The 22,656-nt window shown below is 44.9% G+C and overlaps 1 protein-coding gene across 1 annotated transcript; it reads left to right on the forward strand.

Moving 5' to 3' along the window:
• Nucleotides 1-16: 16 nt before the first annotated feature.
• Nucleotides 17-19,819, forward strand: C6H17orf80 (chromosome 6 C17orf80 homolog). The gene is made up of 5 exons (XM_030208532.1): nt 17-305; nt 7,089-8,489; nt 16,608-16,730; nt 17,025-17,141; nt 18,974-19,819. Exons 2-5 carry the CDS (start codon nt 7,118-7,120, stop codon nt 19,000-19,002), a joined length of 1,641 nt encoding a protein of 546 aa, XP_030064392.1. The 5' UTR covers nt 17-305; nt 7,089-7,117; the 3' UTR covers nt 19,003-19,819.
• The last annotated feature ends 2,837 nt before the right edge of the window (nt 19,820-22,656 follow it).

Raw genomic sequence — 22,656 nt, forward strand, 5'->3', positions numbered from 1 at the left:
CCGGGGAAAGAAGGCGGCAGACGGTTAAGCGCTCGCTCGCGCCGGGAGCCGCAGGCGCCTGAATGAGGCCGCGAGAGAGATTAGGCGCGTGAAAAAAACAAAACCTTTCCGGGTGGCCATGGAAACCGCGGGTGTCATGGAATACGTGATGACGTCTCTTTTGAAACGTCATCAGCATCATGGCCGACTGCTGCTGTTTTCTGGCTGTCAACCCGTTCCTGTTAACAGACCTTAGAAGAGGCCTCGGGTACTGCGTGTTGTGGAACCCTGGTGCTTGAGAGAGGTTCTTGCCTGAAATAAAGCAGGTACACAGATAACGGTTTGCTCTCTCTCTAGGCTCCGCCCCTGGCATTGGCACTTCTAGCATTTGTATCCCACATTTTCCCACCTCTTTTGCAGGCTCAATGTCATCAATAGTGTAAATACATAAGAAAATAGACAATTACTATTGGATAAGGAGCTTGGATTAGGAGCTGCGCTTGGGCATTTTTTAGCTGCGGGACTGGGAATGGCCCGGGTCACGGGTAGGCAACTCCGGTCCTCGAGAGCCGCAGGCAGGTCAGGTTTTCAGGATATCCACAATGAATATGCAGGAGATAGATTTGCATACCATGGAGGCAGTGCTTGCAAATCTGTCTATCTCCTGCATATTCATTGTGGATATCCTGAAAACCTGACCTGGCCTGCGGCTCTCGAGGACTGGAATTGCCTACCTCTGCACTAGGCTACTCCTCCACTGGCAATATTCCATGTGGAGGCAATGCGGCCGCGCAGGCTTCTGTTTCTGTGAGTCTGACGTCCTGCACGTATGTGCAGGACGTCAGACTCACAGAAACAGAAGCCTGCGCGGCCGCATTGCTGATCTACAAGGGCAGGCTTCTACATGGAATGTTGCCAGTGGAATAGCAACATTCCATGTAGAATCTCCAATAGTAGCAACAGCAACATTCCATGTAGAATCTCAAATAGTGGCAACAGAATCTCCAACAGTAGCTAACATTCCATGTTCCACTGCACTAACCACTAGGCCAGGGGTAGGCAACTCCGGTCCTCGAGAGCCGCAGGCAGGTCAGGTTTTCAGGATATCCACAATGAATATGCAGGAGATAGATAGATTTGCAAGCACTGCCTCCATGGTATGCAAATCTATCTCCTGCATATTCATTGTGGATATCCTGAAAACCTGACCTGCCTGCGGCTCTCGAGGACCGGAGTTGCCTACCCCTGGCCTAGTGGTTAGTGCAGTGGAACATGGAATGTTAGCTACTGTTGGAGATTCTGTTGCCACTATTTGAGATTCTACATGGAATGTTGCTGTTGCTACTATTTGAGATTCTGGAATGTTGCTACTATTGGAGATTCTACATGGAATGTTGCTATTCCACAGGCAACATTCCATGTAGAAGCCTGCCCTTGTAGATCAGCAATGCGGCCGCGCAGGCTTCTGTTTCTGTGAGTCAGACTCACAGAAACAGAAGCCTGCGCATTGCCTCCACATGGAATGTTGCCAGTGGAGGAGTAGCCTAGTGCAGAGGTAGGCAATTCCAGTCCTCGAGAGCTGCAGGCCAGGTCAGGTTTTCAGGATATCCACAATGAATATGCAGGAGATAGATTTGCAAGCACTGCCTCCATGGTATGCAAATCGATCTCCTGCATATTCATTGTGGATATCCTGAAAACCTGACCTGCCTTCGGCTCTCGAGGACCGGAGTTGCCTACCCCTGGCCCAGGTGATCACTGCTGCATTCTTTATAATTCTGGCTAGGCTGTGAGCCAAGGGATGAGATGTGCTGCCTTATTGTGCCTGTGTATAGTTTTTCACACACCAGCACCTTCCCAATTATAAGATACTAGCCGTTAAGCCCGTAAAAACGGGTGAGATTTCCAGCTACCTCCTCGCCGCCGCTCCCTCCCCCCTCCGTGCCTGTCCCCCTGCACTGACCTGACAGCGCCTCTCACCTCCTTGTGCTGCTCCGTGCTCTCATCGCTGTGCTGCTGCCTGCAGCGCTTCCACACGAAGGTGAGAGGCGTTGTCAGGTCAGTGCAGGGGGCCCGATGCGGAGGAGGGTGGGAGCGGCGGCGGGGATGGGGGGGGGGGTGGTGCTTGCGATGTTCGTTTCCAGGCCGCAGCGTCCGACAGTGACTCCGACTCCGTTTCCCTCTCTGTTCCGCCCCCTGACGTCATCATGTCAATGCGAGGGCAGGACAGAGAGGGAAGTCTCTACTGCGCACTTGCAGGTGAGTCGGTCACTTGCCGTTTATATATTTGATATGATCAAATCCAGTTCAGCCTTATATGAGATATGCATAAAACTGTACACAGGCACAATAAAGTAGCACATCTCATATAGGATGAACTGCAATTGATCACACATCTTATAACTGGGATGAGCTGCTGATATTGTGCTTGTGTACATTTTTTTTTATATCAGCAGCTCACCCCAGTTATAAGATGTGTGATCAATTCCAGTTCACCCTATATGTGACAAGGCGGTGGCTGTAGCTAGAAGGTTGCTAGGCTGTATAGAGAGAGGTGTGACCAGCAGAAGAAAGGAAGTGTTGATGCCCCTATATAAGTCGTTGGTGAGGCCCCGCCTGGAGTATTGTGTTCAGTTTTGGAGGCCGTATCTTGCTAAGGATGTAAAAAGAATTGAAGCGGTGCACAGAAAAGCTACGAGAATGGAATGGGATTTGCGTTACAAGACGTATGAGGAGAGACTTGCTGACTTGAACGTGTATAACCTGGAGGAAAGGAGAAACAGGGGTGATATGATACAGACGTTCAAATATTTGAAAGGTATTAATCCGCAAACGAACCTTTTCCGGAAATGGGAAGGCGGTACAACTAGAGGACATGAAATGAGATTTAAGGGGGGCAGACTCAAGAAAAATGTCAGCAAGTATTTTTTTGACGGAGAGAGTGGTGAATTCTTGGAATGCCCTCCCGCAGGAGGTGGTGAAGATGAAAATGGTAACGGAATTCAAACATGTGTGGGATAAACATAAAGAAATCCTGTTCAGAAGGAATAGATCCTCAGAAGCTTAGCCGAGATTGGGTGGCAGAGCTGGTGGTGGGAGGCAGGGCTAGTGCTGGGCAGGCTTCTACAGTCTGTGCAAGTCAGTTCCTCTTCACACCAGAGCAAGTCTGCCAGACCTGAGTTTTTAATACAAAAACAGGGAATTTACTTATGCAGTAGAGATGCACAACAGTGGATGGACACAGTTGAAAATAGCTCACTGCACACTAACAAAGAATTGCTTATGCTCTACTTCCGTACACAGTAGATGATGGCAGAAAAAGACTAATTCGCACCACCTGACTGCCTGCTATTACTTTCTAACCCAGCTCCTAGTGGTAGAACCTTGCACACTGATAGGATTGAGCGTCTTCTAGTGTTTCAAATTGTGTCCACTCTCCACCCGAGGAGCGACGCTTTGTGTTTGTGCCCCAACATAATGGTAGAGTTTGTATCGTTATTTACTTTGACGTATCACCTTTATCACAAAAATCAAGTTGATATACAAAGAGGTGTATTTTCAAAGCAAAGTAAGTCTTACAAAATTACATAGGGCCCCTTTTTCCAAGCTGTGGCAAAAGGAGGCCTGCACTGGTGCATGTTTTTGGTGCACGCTGAGGCCCCCTTTACCACAGCGGGTAAAAGGTAGGTCTTTATTTTTTTGAGGAAAAGGCTGTGAGGCAAGTGAAGCACTTGCCGCGTGGCCATTTCGGGGGGAGCCCTTACCGCCACCCATTGAGGTGGCGGTAAGGGCTCCTGCATTAACCCGATGGTAACCGACCAGGCACACACTGGCGCACTTGGGGGTAAGTACCTCCAGGCCCAGCCGTACTTCCTGTTTAGCAAGCAGTAAGCCCGCATTGGGCTTAGCACCACTTTGTAAAAGGGGCCCATAGTATCCTATGTACCTTTGTAAGTCTAAGTGCTTTGAAAATGAGCCCCAAAGTGAATTTTACCTCCATTAATTGAAAAATGCCTTCCCTCAATGTCGCTTAACAGTTTCATGGTGTGAAACAGCATGCATAATTTTAGCTGCATGTTTAGGTAGGGGAGAAAATATATAAAATGTATGTTGATTACATTTCCAAATCTTTATGCATATTTTGAAGAAAAATTCAAATTGCTGACTGCATATTCTTCCACGTTCATATTTTTGCCCAGAGAAATATGTAATATCATCACCATTTTTAAAGTGGGCAGGAGAGGGGTATTCCTGAGGTAGAGCCAAGAGTTAACGCAGGTGCTGGCAATATTCAGTGCCAGTGCCCGCATTGCTAACTAGGCATGTAGGACTGCGTAAATAGGAGTCCTAATTTTGCCCAGTTAACTATGCACCTGATAGTTTCTGGGTAATGGCCAAAGGTGTCATTGATCTTCCTCCCTTCTACCTCCCCTAACAAAGTCTGACCACAGAAGACTATCACTAGAGCATGTGGTGGCCATTTTAAAGATGGAGCCACTTAAAGGGCGACCACAATAAATTTTGGCTGAAACTGAAACCAGTATGGCACAATTCTCTCCCCCCCCCCCCCCTTGTGAGAAAGCAGGCCCATTGGCTTTTTAATGTTTTATTAATAAATTCATGTTGATTTTCTACTGATCTGCTCTGTTGTTTTCCAACTGCTTAGATTTGCCTTGCAAATGAGGCGGTTTAGCAAGTTTGAATAAAAGTCACACTTGTAAAAAAAAAACAAAACTGAGCAGAGTAAATGGGCCTGTTGGACCTTATCCCATGGAGGAGGGTTATTAAACATTTATTTATTAAAAATGTATAGTCCGCCCCTCTGGAAGGATCACCTCCTTGAATAAATACAATAGTATATATTGTTTGTCCCATATGTTACTAAGGCAAACAGCACAGCAACATAACATTCATAAACAAAACCAACATTTGCAGAGAACTATATCACCCTAACACAGCCACAGCTAACAAGCAGCAGTTTAATAAAAGTTCTGCCTTTGCAACTTGACTCATCCTGTAATTCTTTTGTGTTCCTCTGGTCTTCCGTATGAAGAGTAAGGAAAAAAATCTTTATTTTTCTACCGTCCTTGAATCCTTTGGAGAGGCAAAAACATTTTACATTACCTTGGATTAAAACACCAGAGACTGATATTGAAAAACATGTGCGATTTGTGGCTGTGCTGATCTTATAAACACCTAAGAACAAAAATCAATGGCAGTCCTGTGAACAAATACAATTCCGGGAATGACATGTATAGAATGTTTGTATGTTTGGGAAGCTCGCCAGGTGCCCTTGGCCTGGATTGGCCGCTGTCGTGGACGGGATGCTGGGCTCGATGGACCCTTGGTCTTGTAATGCCACACTGGGAAAAGACCAAGGGTCCATCGAGACTTACCAACTAGAAACACATCAGAATCAACACGAACATAACTAAATCTGCACTACCCAAGCTGCAAAGGCCTCAAATACAAATCAACTTACACATCCAGCTTTTCCTACATAAGCACACAACTGTGGAACACATTACCAAAAGCCTTGAAAATGACGCACAACCACCCAAACTTCCGGAAATCACTGAAAACTAACCTATTCAAAAAGACATACCCTGCCGATCTAACCTAAATGCCTGATCTCTGCGACACAACAAAACTAAAGTACGTAATGGACATAACTCTTCCGTTGTATGATTCCCTAATTGTGGCTGTGCCACATGAACTTTATCCTATCACAACATCACATTGTATTTGTTCTCACCGGAGCCAGCAAACGCCTCTCCGGTACTATGTAAGCCACATTGAGCCTACAAATATGTGGGAAAATGTGGGATACAAATGTAACAAATAAATAAAAGGAGCATGTTTTTTGGAGGAACACGTGTAGGTCAAATAAGTTCAGTGGTGTAATTCAGCCACTGAATTTATGTTATATCTCTAAGCATTGACAGAATTTCACAGCGGCTATTCCACTGCATAGATATTCCCTAAGATTTTAAGTGTTCCCTTTTGATAATTTATATTCATTAAACTAAACAAGTTAGTTCTGACATCATTCAAATTCTGTGTACATTACAAATGAAAGCCCTCTGAAAACCATAATGCAAATCGTTGGGCTCTGCTCCTTCTTGGCACCAGATATTATCACAGCAGGTACAAAAACAGATTGTGAGCCCACTAGGGACATAGAAAGTATCTCCATATAGGGCCAGATTCTATATAGCGCACCTGAAAAATCCACGCGGGACACATTTCCACCTAAGCATATTCTATAAGAGGCGCTTAGATTTACACGTGCTATATAGAATACGCTTAAGCAAAATTGCAACGCCTAAAACTACGCACATCCATTTACACCAATGAAAACGTGGTGTAAATCCCAGCGCGTAGATTTAGGCGCACTGGGCCATATTCTATAATTCCGTGCGTACGTTTGGGGAACGCCCATGGAACTCCCATTTCCCCGCCCATAGCCACACTCCTTTTGAACTGCATGCATGAGAAATTAGGTGCAGTTCATATACACTTAGCGAGTTGTGCGCATAAATTCTAATTGCCAATTAGTGCGCATTATTGCTTGTTAAGTGCTGTTAAAAACGGTGATTAACATGTTAAACCAATTAAGTTATGTGTGTAGTTACAGAATACACCTGGATTTCCGCCCAGATCTCTAGGCGCGCTATATAGAATCCAGCAGATAATGTGTACAGTGCTGCGCACGTCTTAGTAGCGCTATAGAAATGATTAGTAGTAGTAGTAGTTAACATTCCAAAGTCCACAGAACTTTTAATTTTATTGTAAACCAATTTGACCTTCTTTTAGCTAAAGCGGTACAACTATGTAAGCCACATTGAGCCTACAATTAGGTGGGAAAATGTGGGATACAAATGTAACAAATAAAATAAATATCATTCCTAAATAATTTGCTACTAAGCCTAGACAATGATTGATAGTTATTTGGACAGGCTCTCTTGAAAAGCATGCAAACTCAATCCCTTTCGGCAATGCTATAGGTTCCAGCTTGACTAACATGATGTGTAAATAATTACGATGAAATGTACCCTCAAAATCACATATTTAATTAAGCAATTCCTAATTTACTGTTCTTGTTTCAGACTGCAAGAGGGCAGGCGTCTCAACAGGAATGGAAAATTGTCCATATTGTGGGAAGCCATTTAAAAGGCTCAAGTCCCACCTGCCCCACTGTAAAATGGCTGGTGATGTGAAAACTAACTCTGTAGTTAACGTACAGTCTCCAGTGTTAACAGCTGACTCTAGGACAGTAACGGCGCACTCCACGGGAAAATGGAAGAAGCAAAATAAAGACTTACCTCTAATAAAGAATACTTCAAAAGGAGGAAAAAAGAGAATAACTTCAGATAGCCCAAGTGTTGGGACTGAAGGAAGGCTGCAGCTTTTACAGGAAGTTCATACAGCTGGGTCTGAAAGAGAGGAAGGCAAGGGAAAACCTATGAAAGGGGAATATCAAAAAAGACAGACTGACGAAACAAAGCAGACGATGACCCAAGAAAAGACCAAGTCACTCACAGAAACCATCAAGGGAGTTCAAGAGATGAAACATGTGAAGGATAGAGCCAACTCCCATAAGAAGAAGGGTCAAGTCATTTCAAGCCAAACAAATGTTTTGCCTAAAAGCACTTTAACACTCAATAAAGGAAAATTCCCTGTAAAAGGTTTGTTGGTCCAGAATCCAACCCAACATGCTGTAAAATCCAGAGAAGTTAGACTGAAATCTCCAAATCAAGAAAGCAAGGCAGAACCATTGGACGTGTCCATTAGCGTTTTACAGAGCCTTACCTGGAATCAGAATCATAAAGACAAAATGACTGATGGGCAGCAAAGACAAACAGCACGGACCAGCATGGATGAATGCACGGAACTGGAGTATGGAGGAGAGCCCCATGTCAGTGCAAGTCACCATGAAATAAAGGGATCAAACCTGAAACCGTGGGAACAGTGGGAAGACTGCAAGAAGGAAAACAACCCAACAGAAAGTAGCTGCAGGAATGAAGGACAAGCAGAAGGCTTGGGGGATGCAGTGTGTAAAAACAGCAGGGGGAAGAAGCAGGGGGCTGTGGAAGAAGATAAGCACCCACCTTCCCACCCAAACTGCATTACAGTGTCAGCCAAACCACTCCCTGATTTCACAAGCACCCAGCCTTCACTTTTGACTAGTGAAAAGGAAGAGAAAGAAGGCGTTGACACAATACATGCAAAGGTGATGCAGACTCCGAGGAGTGAAGAGGATTCTTCATGGTCCGTTCTAAGGAATTTAGAACTGAAAGTACCCGAGGAACATCCTGTGAAACAGAGTTCAAGTCTTACTTTGAATGATAAACAGACTTGTGCAGTTCTGCCTTCAGGCGGTAACACAATTCATTCTAGGTCCCTGGGGCTCCAGTACTTTCCAGAATTCTACGACAGTTATCTTAGACTGCGTGTCAGCTCAGAAAGACCTTTATGTCAGAACAAAATCGTCAGTGGGAGATGGCAAGGTATAAGGGGGCTGCCATTTCTGAGGGCAGCCATAGCTAGATTACTGAAAACAGATTTGTCCCCCACTGTATCATCTGTACCGTTTTTCACTAATGGCTTATTTTTAATTGCCTGAACACTCAAAAAGCTGCCTGATGCCTATGAGTTGTGTCAGGAAAAGCTGGCTGGTAGAACTGCTTGTGGGTGGAGACAAGTTGGGAGAGAAATCTTAATGTACTTATAATAAATGTGTGATAAATTGCATATTCCTTAGCATCCCTTCGGACCGGCCCAGAATCTGACTGATGGGTTGTGCACACCTTCCAGCAAGTGGAGACTGAAAGTTCTGACTCTAGAGAGAGCCAATAAGTGCCCTGGATAGCTAGAGATAGATTCAGTATTCTCAATCTCCAGCAGGTGGAAGGTGATGAGACCTTTTGTCTCTTTTCACGTTACTCTTTGTTTGTAGTTAAAAAAAAAAATATATGGTGGACAGTGTCTTTTACAGACTAAGGGAATTATTTTTAGGTTGTCTTCACTGGTGTCTCTTGCATTTCTCTGGAGGCTGAGGCCTGCGCAGGTCTCTATATACCTCGGGGGTGTCACACTGGAGTGGCTGGGTCCCTCCCCCCCCCCAATTCCTCCCGTTTTCCTCCTTGTAGTGCTGGACGCTGCCATGTATGTGGGAGCTTGCCTCAACCTCTTCGAGGGAAGAGTGTTTTCAGTCCTGGGAGAGGTAGCAGCATTTGTTAAAAAAACTAAACTAAAGTGCTTGAAGCAGTTAGAGGTGCGAACGAGCAGGGCAGCTCTGTTTTCGCCTTTATTTGCGACTGTGTCACTTCTCTTTTCCGTGGCCGTCAGTGCGCAGGTTCCCGCTGGAAAAAAAAAAGAAAAGGAGAACCGCTCCGGTGCAGCAGAGGACCACGCAATGGCAGAGAAACTCCGCTGTTGTGCAGTCTGTCAGCAGTGAGAGCTGGCGGCAAGTGGTGCCTGCAAGTACTGCATGGTGGTGGAAATTTTAGCAGCGGCAGTAGGCCTCTCACTCTGCTTCCTCTTCTGCAACCAAGGTCCAGCAGGATTCGGGAGACAATAAGGAACAGGCACCAGCCTCAGTTTTGGCGGGAAACTCCACCATTTTATCCTCAGCCTGTGTCAGTGGAGCAGCCTGCTCCCCTACTGCTCCACTCTTCGGAGCAGTCTGCCACAGCTTTGCCTGAGCATTCAGGGGTCCTGGAGGAGGGTTTCCCCGCCTGTATTTGTCCTTCAAATGTACAAGGCCTTCTTATTACAAAAGTCGGGTCCAGCTTTGGCCCCTTTAGGCGGCTGTGTAGAGAGGCAGGTGGCCTCAAAAAAACGTCCTAGGAGGTCCTGGGATCTAGAGGAGGACCTGGTTTCTGAGCCAAATCATGAGATGCCCTTGCTAGAGGAGGCCGGATAGGTGAGGTACAGTTTTCTGAGGACTTTGGGCCAGAGAACCCAGATGCAGAGACTTTGCCCCCAGGGGAGGATCCTTCTTTGGTTAGAATTTTTCATAAAGAGGATTTACGGGAGCTTATTTCATTGGTGGCTACTACCTTGCATTTTGAAGAAGAGGAACCTGCTGCTGTGGAGGGCCATAAGGTGGATCTCCTGGTGAAAGGCATTAGAAGACCAGATAAGTCCTTCCCTGTGCACCGGGATATCAGAGCTATCATTCAGGCACAGTGGGATGTGCCAGATTCTCCGTTTTGGCTCGCTAGATCTATGTTCCGTTTCTATCCAATTCCTGATTCCAAGTCCTTTTTCAAGCCTCCAGTCATTGACGTGATAGCCTCAGTGGTTACTAAGAGGAATACTGTCCCAGTGGATGGAGGTACAGCACTTAAGGATGTTTAGGATTGTTGTATGGAGGCTCTGTTAAAGAGTAGTTTTGATGTTTCTGCTTTAGCGGTTCAGGCACCCATCTGTGGTTCCTTGGTGGCTAGGGCTTGTTTCCATTGGTCTGAGAGAGTCTTGGATAGACCTTCGGATGATTTGGCTTTGATAGACACTGAAGTGGCTAAGATTGAGATGTGTTCTGCTTTCTTGGCAGATGCTTTATATGATTTGCTGAGGGCCTCTTCTAAGTCTGTGGTCTTGAGTGCGACCACGAGGTGCTCTCTTTGGCTGTGAGGTTGGTCAACGGATACAGTTTCTAAATCTAAGCTGAGTCAATTCTCTTTTAAGGAATCCTTTCTGTTTGGGGAAGAGTTAGACAAGTTAGTCTGCAGTCTAGGAGATACTAAAGTGCCTCGACTTCCTAAAGATTGACCTAGGGCGTTGGGTCACGTTCTGCCTTCTGGGAGACCTCGGGGACAAGATTTTCATCAGTTTACAGCAAGTAGAGTGACTCTGGTTCAGCGGTCCTGGTTTTTTCAGAGGAATCAGTCCTTTCGAGGGGCTCAGTGGGGAGGCAGAGATGCAGGACCCTTTTTCCAGTTGGCAGCCCATCCTGCCAAATGAGCGTCTCTGGTGGGAGCTTGCTTAACACAGTTCTGTTGGAGGTGGGCCCGAATTACCTCCAATCAGTGGGTGTTAGTGGTTATTCGCAACAGGTACGCCTTAGAATTTGCACGGCATCTTCCAGACGCCTTCCTGGAATCTCCCTGTCATTCTTGCCTCAAGGCATGCACTGTCCAGGATACTCTGAAAGGCTTCTCGATCTGTGGTGCATTTGCCCATTTCCCTCCTCAAAGTTAAGGCAAGGCCGTTATTCTATTTGCTTTGTCGTCCTGAAGAAAGAAGGTTCTTTCAGACCAATTTTGGAGCTCAAGGCTGTCAATCAGGCACTCAAAGTCTCTAGTTTTCGTATGGAGACTCTCCGCTCGGTCATAGTGGCTGTCCAGTCAGGAGAGCTTTTGACTGCGCTGGATTTAACGGAGGCCTATCTACACATTTCAATTTTGCTCATGCATCAGTGTTTTCTTCGCTTTGCAGTTTGAGCAAGCATTATCAGTTTCGAGCTTTGCCTTTCGGACTCACCAGAGCTCCTTGCACGTTCACAAAGGTGAGGGTTTTAGGTGGCAGTGGCTCTCAGGAAAGACGGTATTGTAGTTCAGCCTTACCTTAATGATTGGCTGATCAAGGCAAAGTCATATCAGGAAAGTCTAGAAGTCACGATTCGAGTGGTTCAGTCCCTTGGTTGGGTGATTAATTCTCTCAAGAGTCGTCTAGTATCATCTCAGACACTCAACTATCTAGGAGTGTCCTTCAGTACCGTTCAGGGTCACATGTTTCATCTGCAGAACAGGATTCTGAAGTGCGTGCTCAGATTCAGGCATTTCTGCAGTGGTCGGTGCCAACTGCAAGGGATTATCTGCAAGCTTTGGGCTCCATGGCAGCGACTGTAGAAGTGGTGCCTTGGACCAGGGCACACATGAGATCTCTGCAGAAGTCCCTCCTGTCCAGGTGGTCGCCACAGAAGAATTCTTTGTATGTAAAATTGCCACTGTGAGCTCAGGAGCGCTGCAGTGCTCGTTGGTGACTTTGAACAACCAACCTGACCAAGGGATGCCTCTGGATCCACCTCCGTGGATAGTAGTCACAACAGATGCCAGCCTCAGGGGCTGGGGAGCTCACTGTCTTGGTCAGTTTGCTTAGGGCCTTTGGTCTTGACCGCAGACGTGCTGCTCGATCAACCTCTTGGAAACTACAGCAATTTGGTTGGTTCTAGAAGTGTTCTGGTCTCTGCTCATAGGCGACACGCATCCTGTCAGACAACACTACAGCAGTGGCTTATGTCAATCGCCGATGGGAACGAGGAGTCGCTAGGTGGAACAGGAAGCAGCGCCACTCATGAGTTGAGCAGAGCTTCACCTGGCTCCCTCTCAGCGTCTCATGTAGCAAGAAAGGCAAACGTTCAGGTGGACTTTCTCAGTCAAAACATTCTAGACCTGGGAGAATGGACTCTCAGTGCGAAAGCATTTCAGGCAGTTGTAGATCGCTGGGGGCTTCCAATCATGGATTAGCCACAAATTTCAGTGCAAAGGTGCCATGATACTTCAGTCAAAGAAGGATTTGTAAAGTAATGGGCGTGGATGCGCTTCTGTAGCCTTGGCCATCAGGGCTTCTTTATGCATTTCCTCTGTGGCCCCTTCTGAGGTGCCTAATTCAAAGGATAGAGGCGCGCAGAGGTCTCGTAATCTTGATAGCGCTTGATTGGCCCCACAGGCCTTGGTTTGACGATTTCATGTGTCTCCTCATCAGCCCTCTGTTCAGGTTTTCAGAATCTCACAATCTCCTAGTCCAGGGCCCAGTGGTTCATCCAGACCCAGCTTGATTTTGTCTTAAGCTTGGCCCTTGAGCAGGCTCAGTTGACAAAGAGAGGTTACTCTGGCAATGTGATTGCCATGATGCTTTGGTCGCTGTGTTCGACTTCTCTGAATTATGTTAGAACTTTGCAAGTTTTTGAGGCATGGCATGCAGATCAGGGACTTTTCTCCACTTCGTGTTTCGATGGTGGACAACCTGGATTTTTTTACAACATGATTTTGATAAAGGCCTGACACTAGTTTCTCTTAAGGTGCAAACTGCGACGTCTTGTTTTTGAGGGCGCATTCAAGGAACGTCCTTAGCTAGTCATCCAGATGTATCTTGGTTCCTTCGTGGAGCGGGTCTTATTCGTCCTCTCTCTAGGGCCATCTTGCCGGCTTGGGACCTTAATTTGGTTCTCTTGGTTCTTACTAGATCTCCTTTTGAGCCCTTGTCATCCTGTTCTTTAAAAGATTTGACGCTCAAGAGTTTTTTTTTTAGTGGCCATTGCCTTGGCTAGGAGAATGTTGGAGTTGCAGGTGCTTTTCTGTTGGTTTCCATATTTGGAGTTTTCTAAAGAGCAGGTAGTTTTATGTCCTGACCCTTCATTTTGTGGTTTCATTTGTTCCATTCGGTAGTTTTGCCTTTGTTAGCTTCACCTCCGGTTCGGAGGATCAACGGTGTTCACGGTATCTAGATGTCAGGAGAGTTCTTAAGCACTATTTGAAGACTACGGAGAAATTTAGATGTACGAATCGTCTGTTCCTGTTGATTGGAGGTTCCCGTAAAGGGCTGGCGACATCTAAGCCCACTATTTCTAGGTGGCTTAAAGAGATGATTACTTCCGCTTATCTTCTTTCCGGGAAACCTATTCCAGAAGAAGTAAGTCCATTCTACCAGGGGGTAAGCTGCATCATGAGCAGAGCGCTTCCTAGTGCCTCCTTTGGACATCTGTAAAGCAGCAACATGGTCCTCCTTGCATTCATTTTCTAAACATTACAGATTGGATGTTCAGTGTCGTCAGGATGCAGTTTTTGGTGCGAATGTTCTCAAGGTGGGTTTACTAGGGTCCCTCCCATAAAGGTACTGCTTTGTTACTTCCCATCAGTCAGATTCTGGGCCGGTCCGGATGGACGCTAAGGAAGGAGAAATTAGTCCTTACCTGCTAATTTGCTTTCCTTTAGTCCCTCCGGACCAGCCCAGATCCCTCTCTCTAATTGCTTGAAGATTTGAAGTTCGATTTTCGGTTCGTGGATTTCGGATAAGAGTTGCTTTGTGTGTTTGCAGTTTCTTTGGTTTTTTTTTTTTTTAAAAGAAGACAAGAAAAGTGCAGCAAGTATATTTACGGAAGGGGTACATACTGATTGACAGTATGTCATTGGAGGCTGCTCAAGTTTCCCAGCTGCACAGAATATGGTTCTTCACTTTTCTACTTTTGCTTTGTTATGATAATACTGAATCTGTCTCTAGCTAGCCAGGGCTCTTATTGGTTCTCTCTACAGTCAGAGTTCTCAGTCTCTACCTGCTGGAAGGCGTGCACAACCCATCAGATTCTGGGCCAGTCCAGAGGGACTAAAGGAAAGCAACTTAGCAGGTAAGGACTAATTTCTCCTTACACAAGTGTTTTCTAATATGTGAGAAATCTATAAATAAGAAATTTGGACCTCAGGTTGTTTGTTGTAATAAATAGAAATCAAACAAAATAAAACATGGAAAAGAAAATAAGATGATACCTTTTTTATTGGACATAACTTAATACATTTCTTGATTAGCTTTCGAAGGTTGCCCTTCTTCCTCAGATGGGAAATAAGCAAATGTGTTAGCTGACAGTGTATATAAGTGAAAACATTCAAGCATTACTATGACAGTCTGACAGGGTGGGAGGATGGGGGTGGGTCAGAGGTATGCATGGGGACATCAAAGCATATCATTGATATTCTAACAGGATGGGTGTGGATAGGTGAGGGGAGGGTGATCAACAGAGACATACAGCTTTATGGTTTATAATGGGTTAGGAACCCCAGATCCTTGTTAAGTCCTTTCTGTTGGGTGTTAAAATATTCAATCATTCTGACTTCAAAGGTCTTACGTTCTTGTATGGTTTTAAAGTTACCTTTCAGGATTCTCACTGTGAAGTCACTGGTACAGTGTCCTGGTCCTGTAAAATGCTGACCAACAGGGGTGGGAGCCCTACTGGCACCAGTATTGTTCATGTGATGTCTATGTAAATTGAATCTTGTCTTAAGCATCTGGCCTGTTTCTCCAATATAGCATCCTTCATTACATTTTTTACACTGAATGATATATACCACATTGGAAGATGAGCAAGTGAAAGATCCCTTTATGTTGAATATCTTTCCCCATGCATACCTCCTACCCACCCCCATCCTCCCACCCTGTCAGACTGTCATAGTAATGCTTGAATGTTTTCACTTATATACACTGTCAGCTAGAACATTTGCTTATTTCCGATCTGACGAAGAAGGGCAACCTTTGAAAGCTAATCAAGAAATGTATTAAGTTATGCCCAATAAAAAAGGTATTATCTTATTTTCTTTTCCATGTTTTATTTGGTTTGATTTCTATTGATAACCTTAAGAGTGGACTAACACGGCTACCACACTCCTCTACTTGTTGTAATAAGAAATCAGCTTTGGTCACAGCTATCCTTAGCTATCATTTTTCAGCTGTATAAAGGCTGGTGTAACATAGTTTTTGCCAGGGCTACGTTAGTATCAATAACCTGGTTTCATTGGGATTTAGTCCTGAACTGGTATATTGAATATGGTAGATATAAACATGGTTTAACCAGAAATAGCATCTACTGTTATTTACTCAGGTAACAATAACAAGGGCAGGAGGCATGGGAGGACAGTATCAAAAGAGACATTTAATATCTAATTTCAGCCAAGGACGTTAAAGAGAGACTTGGAAGCAATAGGTGTTGTCCTTCTTTCACTTTTCCTAGTGTTGCACTATACCAGGGGTAGGCAACTCCGGTCCTCGAGAGCCGCAGGCAGGTCAGGTTTTCAGGATATCCATAATGAATATGCATGAGATAGATTTGCATACCATGGAGGCAGTGCTTGCAAATCTATCTATCTCCTGCATATTCATTGTGGATATCCTGAAAACCTGACCTGGCCTGCAGCTCTCGAGGACTGGAATTGCCTACCTCTGCACTAGGCTACTCCTCCACTGGCAACATTCCATGTGGAGGCAATGCGGCTGCGCAGGCTTCTGTTTCTGTGAGTCTGACGTCCTGCACATACGTGCAGGACATCAGACTCACAGAAACAGAAGCCTGCGCGGCCGCATTGCTGATCTACAAGGGCAGGCTTCTACATGGAATGTTGCCAGTGGAATAGCAACATTCCATGTAGAATCTCCAATAGTAGCAATATTCCAGAATCTCAAATAGTAGCAACAGCAACATTCCATGTAGAATCTCAAATAGTGGCAACAGAATCTCCAACAGTAGCTAACATTCCATGTTCCACTGCACTAACCACTAGGCCAGGGGTAGGCAACTCCAGTCCTCGAGAGCCGCAGGCAGATCAGGTTTTCAGGATATCCACAATGAATATGCAGGAGATAGATTTGCATACCATGGAGGCAGTGCTTGCAAATCTATCTATCTCCTGCATATTCATTGTGGATATCCTGAAAACCTGACCTGCCTGCGGCTCTCGAGGACCGGAGTTGCCTACCCCTTCACTATACCACAGAAAAACCGGAGACTCCGGCAAAGAGGAGAAAACATTGACAGACTCTCAAAAGGCTTAAACTCTTTCAGGTTTTTCAGGTTCCAGGGAAAGTACAGCAGAAAGCTAAAATGAGAAAAATAATTCCAGGATCCTTTCTTGCAGCAACTTTGAGTGAAGTTTCCCTGTCGGAAGGGCGAGTGCTGGACGTTAAACTTCGTGAGCTCCTGTCCTGGCCAGCATCTAGGGGCATTTCTGCAACTAAGTTTCCAGCAGCAGTGTACAAAGGTAAAAGCAGGACCTGGCTGGGATTATTAGTGTATTAACTGTTGCAGGTAGCTCTCTTTTGGGAAATCTAGATAATAGCATCTGTGCATCCAGACAGAGAAAATCTTAAACTTGTAACAATCCTAGGCTGCCCTTTTATCAACCATAGAGTTAGTGGGCCAGGTTACAAATCTGCAAGGCTAAATTACAGGGTTGAAGAACTCTTAACCACTCCCGAGATCTGATTAGATGAAAGGTCCTGCCTGTCTGCAAGCAATTCTGGTTGACACAGGACATCTTCTGTTTCTCTCTCAGCCTGGGACAGACGCTGCAACAAGTTCCTGAACACCAGGAAGGTCGGAGCGGGAGGAATAACCGTGCTGGTGGCAGGCTGCTGTGTTCTCAGCTTTGCATGCTACTATGAGCTCATTAGTAAGTGGTTTGTTGTTTCTGTGGCCGAATGTTCTCTGCATAAGTTTAAAACAAAGACAAAGGAGGAGGAAGCCTCACGTAAACGTGAGCGATGATACAAAAGAGCGAGGTGAATCCAGGGAGGATATCAAGGAGTCTTTATTATAAATCAAGCTGAAAAACGACCCGGCACGGCCGTGTTTCGGCATAAAAGCCTGCTTCAAGGGTCTGGTAAATCTCTACTGTTGTGGCTAAACATCTAACAAAAGATGCACCCTTTGCACTACAAACGTTGCCAGTCGGACAGTTATTGCAGTTTGGATTTTCATATTATTAAGGATTCAACAGACAGAATATTTATATCTCTTATTTGTTAGATGTTTATATCCACAACACTAGAGATTTACCAGACCCCTGAAGCAGGCTTTTATGCTGAAACATGGCCATGTCAGGTCGTTTTTCAGCTTGATTTATAATAAAGACTCCTTGATATCCTCCCTAGTTTGTATCATCGCTCTGCGTAAATTTAATCATTTTTCAGGGAGACAGAGATCAGTTGGGGCCTATGGCAATGCAGTGGAGGAGTGGCCTAGTGGTTAGGGTGGTGGACTTTGGTCCTGGGGAACTGAGGAACTGAGTTTGATTCCCACTTCAGGCACAGGCAGCTCCTTGTGACTCTGGGCAAGTCACTTAACCCTCCATTGCCCCATGTAAGCCGCATTGAGCCTGCCATGAGTGGGAAAGTGCGGGGTACAAATGTAACAAAAATAAAATAGATACTATTGGAGATTCTATATGGAATGTTGCTACTATTGGAGATTCTACATGGAATGTTGCTATTCCACTAGCAACATTCCATGTAGAAGGCTGCGCAGGCTTCTGTTTCTCTGTGAGTCTGACGTCCTGCACGTACGTGCAGGACGTCAGACTCACAGAAGCAGAAGCCTGCGCGGCCACATTGGTGATCTGCAAGGGCCGACTTCTACATGGAATGTTGCTAGTGGAATAGCAACATTCCATGTAGAATCTCAAATAGTAGCAATAGTGGAGGAGTGGCCTAGTGGTTAGGGTGGTGGACTTTGGTCCTGGGGAACTGAGGAACTGAGTTTGATTCCCACTTGAGGCACAGGCAGCTCCTTGTGACTCTGGGCAAGTCACTTAACCCTCCATTGCCCCATGTAAGCCGCATTGAGCCTGCCATGAGTGGGAAAGTGCGGGATACAAATGTAACAAAAATAAATAAAATAAATTGAGCAGACTGGACAGGCCTTGTCTGTAGTCACCGACGCCAAAGATATGCCAAGAGCAAATGCTGTCCCTCGACAGGCTTTGAGAGGTCAGAGGATGCTCATTATATCCTGTCGTTTATAGGGCAATCATAGCAACCCCCACTGTAGTACAAGGGCACTAACATGTCCAATAGCATTAAGCACCGATCGGATTGCACAGGTGATAGTGGATGAAGCGTATTTGAGCTACAGTAGTTAAATCCCAGCTCATCCACTGTTAAGACTGTTCCCTTGGACACTCCCTGACAAAAGAACTCATTTCCTGGAATTTACACTTCAACAGGATCACCCCCTTTCTCTTCCATTTTCTACTTTTTCATGTTGAGTCACTTCAGCCTGGCACTATTTTGCATTAATACACTATACCCCTCCCCCCCCCCCCCCCCCCCCCCCCCCAGAGCGACTCAGGGCTTCTACAACACCTCACTTCAGTGCGGCATGCTCTGCTTTTCATTTAACGTTCCGCTGCAGTATGATCCTTTAGTTCAGATAGCACAGAGACAATATAAGCTCCACAGTTTCAGTTCTTATTTTTTAATTTGTTTTGTCTCATTTTACATAAAGAACTTGACCGCTGGAGAAAGGATCCCTAGAGATGGCTGTTGATTAGGAATGTGCGTTCCCACCAGAGCCATAGGAGATTCAACTCTTTGCACCTGGCATGCAAATCAGCATAGCCTACAGTGGGCAACATGATCTAAAAGACCATCAACAGAACTGGGGAACTTTATCTCCTTGCTTTAAGCATTTCTCAAAAAAAAAAAAAAAAATACCCAGGTGTGAAGCATGGCACAAAGATGTGTGTGTGGACAAATTTGATTGACTTTTGCTAAGCGAACAGAAATCTAATTACATGTCTGTTCTCACATCTGAGCCAAATCCATCTAGGAAGAAGGACCTTGGATACGTGGAATCAGCCAGACACACCAATGGCAAGAGATGCTTCCCACTGCTGAAATGTGCCCAGAAATGGTGGCCTGAAACGATTGCTCTGCTACATATCATGTTAAATAACGTTATCAAAGTTGTGAAAGTAGTCTAGCACGTTACCGCCTGCGTGAATAAAAATCACGTGCAGCCCTGGCTATTTTATTTTAATGTAATTCTGAATCATGTTTGATTTTATGGTTTTCTAATTACTGTGAAGCTAGAAGTTTGTTTGTTTTTTTTCTGAATGGAGGGGGGAGGGCAGTAAAACCAGACTTGTGCTGCAGTTAACCGGCAGTAGATGAGGAAATCCAGTGCAGAAGGCTTTAATGTTAATTTCAGTTTCTAGTTCAATAAAATGTTTTTCTAGTATACAAATTGGTGATTTTGTATCTGTGACATGCAGACTACTGATTTGGAAAAAACACACAAATCTAAAAATCCTATACCACAATAGTACGGCTCCCCCAGTACACCCACATCCGTCCCATCATACACACCTGTGCTCCCGTCCACTCTTCCCCAGAAGTCACAGGCTGATGACACCATAGTTTCAGTCAAAATCCAGTGCAAAAGCATGAATGTTGCCATTCGCACAGAAACAGACGGATGGTCAGTTGCCTGATCTAAGTCTACCCAGCGTTTCCCCCCCCCCCCCCCCCTTTTGGTCCCAGCTATTTGGAAGAATTTACTACAAGACCTTTGACTGGAGTCCAATTATAAGAAATTCAAATCCATACAATGTCTTGTGTTTGCAGTTTTGTGTCTAGATCATTACTTAAGGAATAGGAGTCTGCGCCTGAGACACTGAGGAACAATTACACCCCTTCCAACTAAGACTATTGTAGTACAGTGATACCTCGGTTTTTGTCGATAATCCGAAACCGAGGCAATTATTTCCATATGAATCAACACTGGAAAGCAATGGAATTGTTTGGCTAGACGCGGGGGGGGGGGGGGGTGATGCTCACAGAACGAGAAACAACGCCACACAGAGCAGGAGAACGTGTGGGTCGCCCTTTGTTTTCGCAAAATTAGCAGCGAGGTCACGTGGGCACGCTGACGAAATACAAGACAAATTTTTCGCAGATAAAAAGTTGACGAAACCTGAAAACGACGATAACCGAGGTACTACTGTATTTCTCTATTCTTAACTCATTTTCTATTTCGTATATTGTATAAACCAATTGATCCATATCTGCGAGGTATCTGAATGCTGGATCACATTCCCTCCCCCAGCATGTACCTATTGAGGTCCTTAAGACTTATTTAATAGGACGTGTCCACTCTGTCAATGTCTATTTGGAGGCATCACCTCTACTGTTACCTTTCACCAATGACCTATTCAGGAGCATTATCTCTTTGCTTCTGCTGATTATGCCTTCAACTGTGTACTTCAGCATCCTTTTAGCACTGGTCACAGTATTTTGTTACTGTGAGCTCATGTTGCTCAGGGTAACCTCTCTAGACTGGAATGAGCCTTACTTGTAGGCTAGAACACACGGGATTTGATTTCACTTTCGAAATGTACTGCCAGTGCTCTACTTCATATTTGCATTGTGCTGAAGAGAGCTTCCTGCTAATGGGGTTTATGAGGTACAGGCAACACATAAAAGGTGTGTGTGAAAGGACTTTTTTTTTTAATTAAGCCAATAGTGCCCAGTAGACTTGGAACAGTTTTTGCTATCTTTCAATTAAAGTTTCTTAAGCTCTGATTGCATTGTTCAGTTTTATCTTTATTCAGAAGTTGCTTTGACCTGGCTGTTCTGTTAATGTTATGTTTCTGGAGGAAAAGTCCATAGTCTGCTATTGAGAAAGTCATAGGGAAGCCACTGCTTGCCCTGGGATTAGTAGCATGGAATGTTGGTACTCTTTGGGATTCTGGAATCTTGTTATTGTTTGGGATTCTGGAATGTTGCTGTTTGAGATTCTACATGGAATGTTGCTACTATTTGAGTTTCTGCATGGAATCTTGTCATTCTTTAGGATTCCAGAATCTTGCTGTTCTTTGGAGTTCTACATGGAATGTTGCTACTATTTGAGTTTCTGCATGGAATCTTGTCATTCTTTTGGATTCCAGAATCTTGCTATTCTTTGGGGTTCCACATAGAATGTTGCTACTATTTGGGTTTCTGCCAGGTACTTGTGACCTGGCTTGACCACTGTTGGGAACAGGATACTGGTCTGACCCAATATGGCTAGTCTTTGCTCTTATTCTTGTACCAACCACATGGTCAGAGTTCAGCTTTTTAGCAGATGGAATGGGAATGGCCCAGGTGCTCATAACTTTTTCCTTTTCTACAGTGCCATTAGGGTCATGGCCCCAGTGTTTTTCTGGTCTAGAGATATTATAGTGTTTACACAGTTTTCCAGTGGATAAGAGGTGCTACTTTGTAATGCCCTTTCTGGGTACAGGAAATTACAACACATTGCAACCAGTGGCAACTCTTTCCAATTCTATATGTATCTGCTTTACAGTTTTTCTGTGCTAGTCATAGATCCTTGTGTATAGCTCAGTGGAATAACCAGCCAGCAAAATTGAGGGGGGCAGGGGGCAAAACGTAAAATAGGTGGGCCCAATGTATTTCATCTCTGCCCACCACCTGTCCCTTCTTCCTATCCCCCCCTCCCCAATTGAATAAAACTTTAAATTTAACTCCAAGCCTGCCATAATTCTCCTCAGACAAGCTCTGCCAGCTTCTGAAACTGGCACCCTGCGCATGTGTAGCCCGCTGTCCTGTGAGGTGAATTGGATAGCGCCTCTCCTTAACCATTCCCGTGTCAGAATTGAATGTACTTGCAGTTTCTGAAGTAAATCACAGGTCATTCTGCTCCTCTTCAGTAAATGCTACTGTCAGGCATAAATAGCCAAACTTTCCCTTCTAACTGCTGCACAAGACAAATGAATTTTTAATAGAAATCAGCTCCAGGTCTGATCCCCGAGGCACGCCACTCATCACTCTCCATCGTCCTCTGTTTTCTATTCCATAACCTGATAACCGCAACATTCAGCAGGTACTCTGTGCAAAAGGCTCTGCAAAGTTTTATGCATGGAATTAGGCTACAAGTGAAGTTTTAAATATTTGCATACCGTGTAGAAAAGTCTGGATCATTTCTAGTTCACGGATTCCTCTGCTGCACACGACAGCTACAAATGTGATAATTGGCTTCTTAACAAAATTCCAAATTATATGCGGTAAGAAATTTTATTGTCAATAAATTCCACTGTAGCACTATAAACAGCAGTCATTGTACAATACATGACTGAAAGCAATTGGCAATTACTCATCTCCCCGTCACATACTCTGTGGTAGCTCCCC

The sequence above is a fragment of the Microcaecilia unicolor genome, chromosome 6 (genome assembly GCF_901765095.1).
Source record: "Microcaecilia unicolor chromosome 6, aMicUni1.1, whole genome shotgun sequence".
NCBI lineage: Eukaryota > Metazoa > Chordata > Amphibia > Gymnophiona > Siphonopidae > Microcaecilia > Microcaecilia unicolor.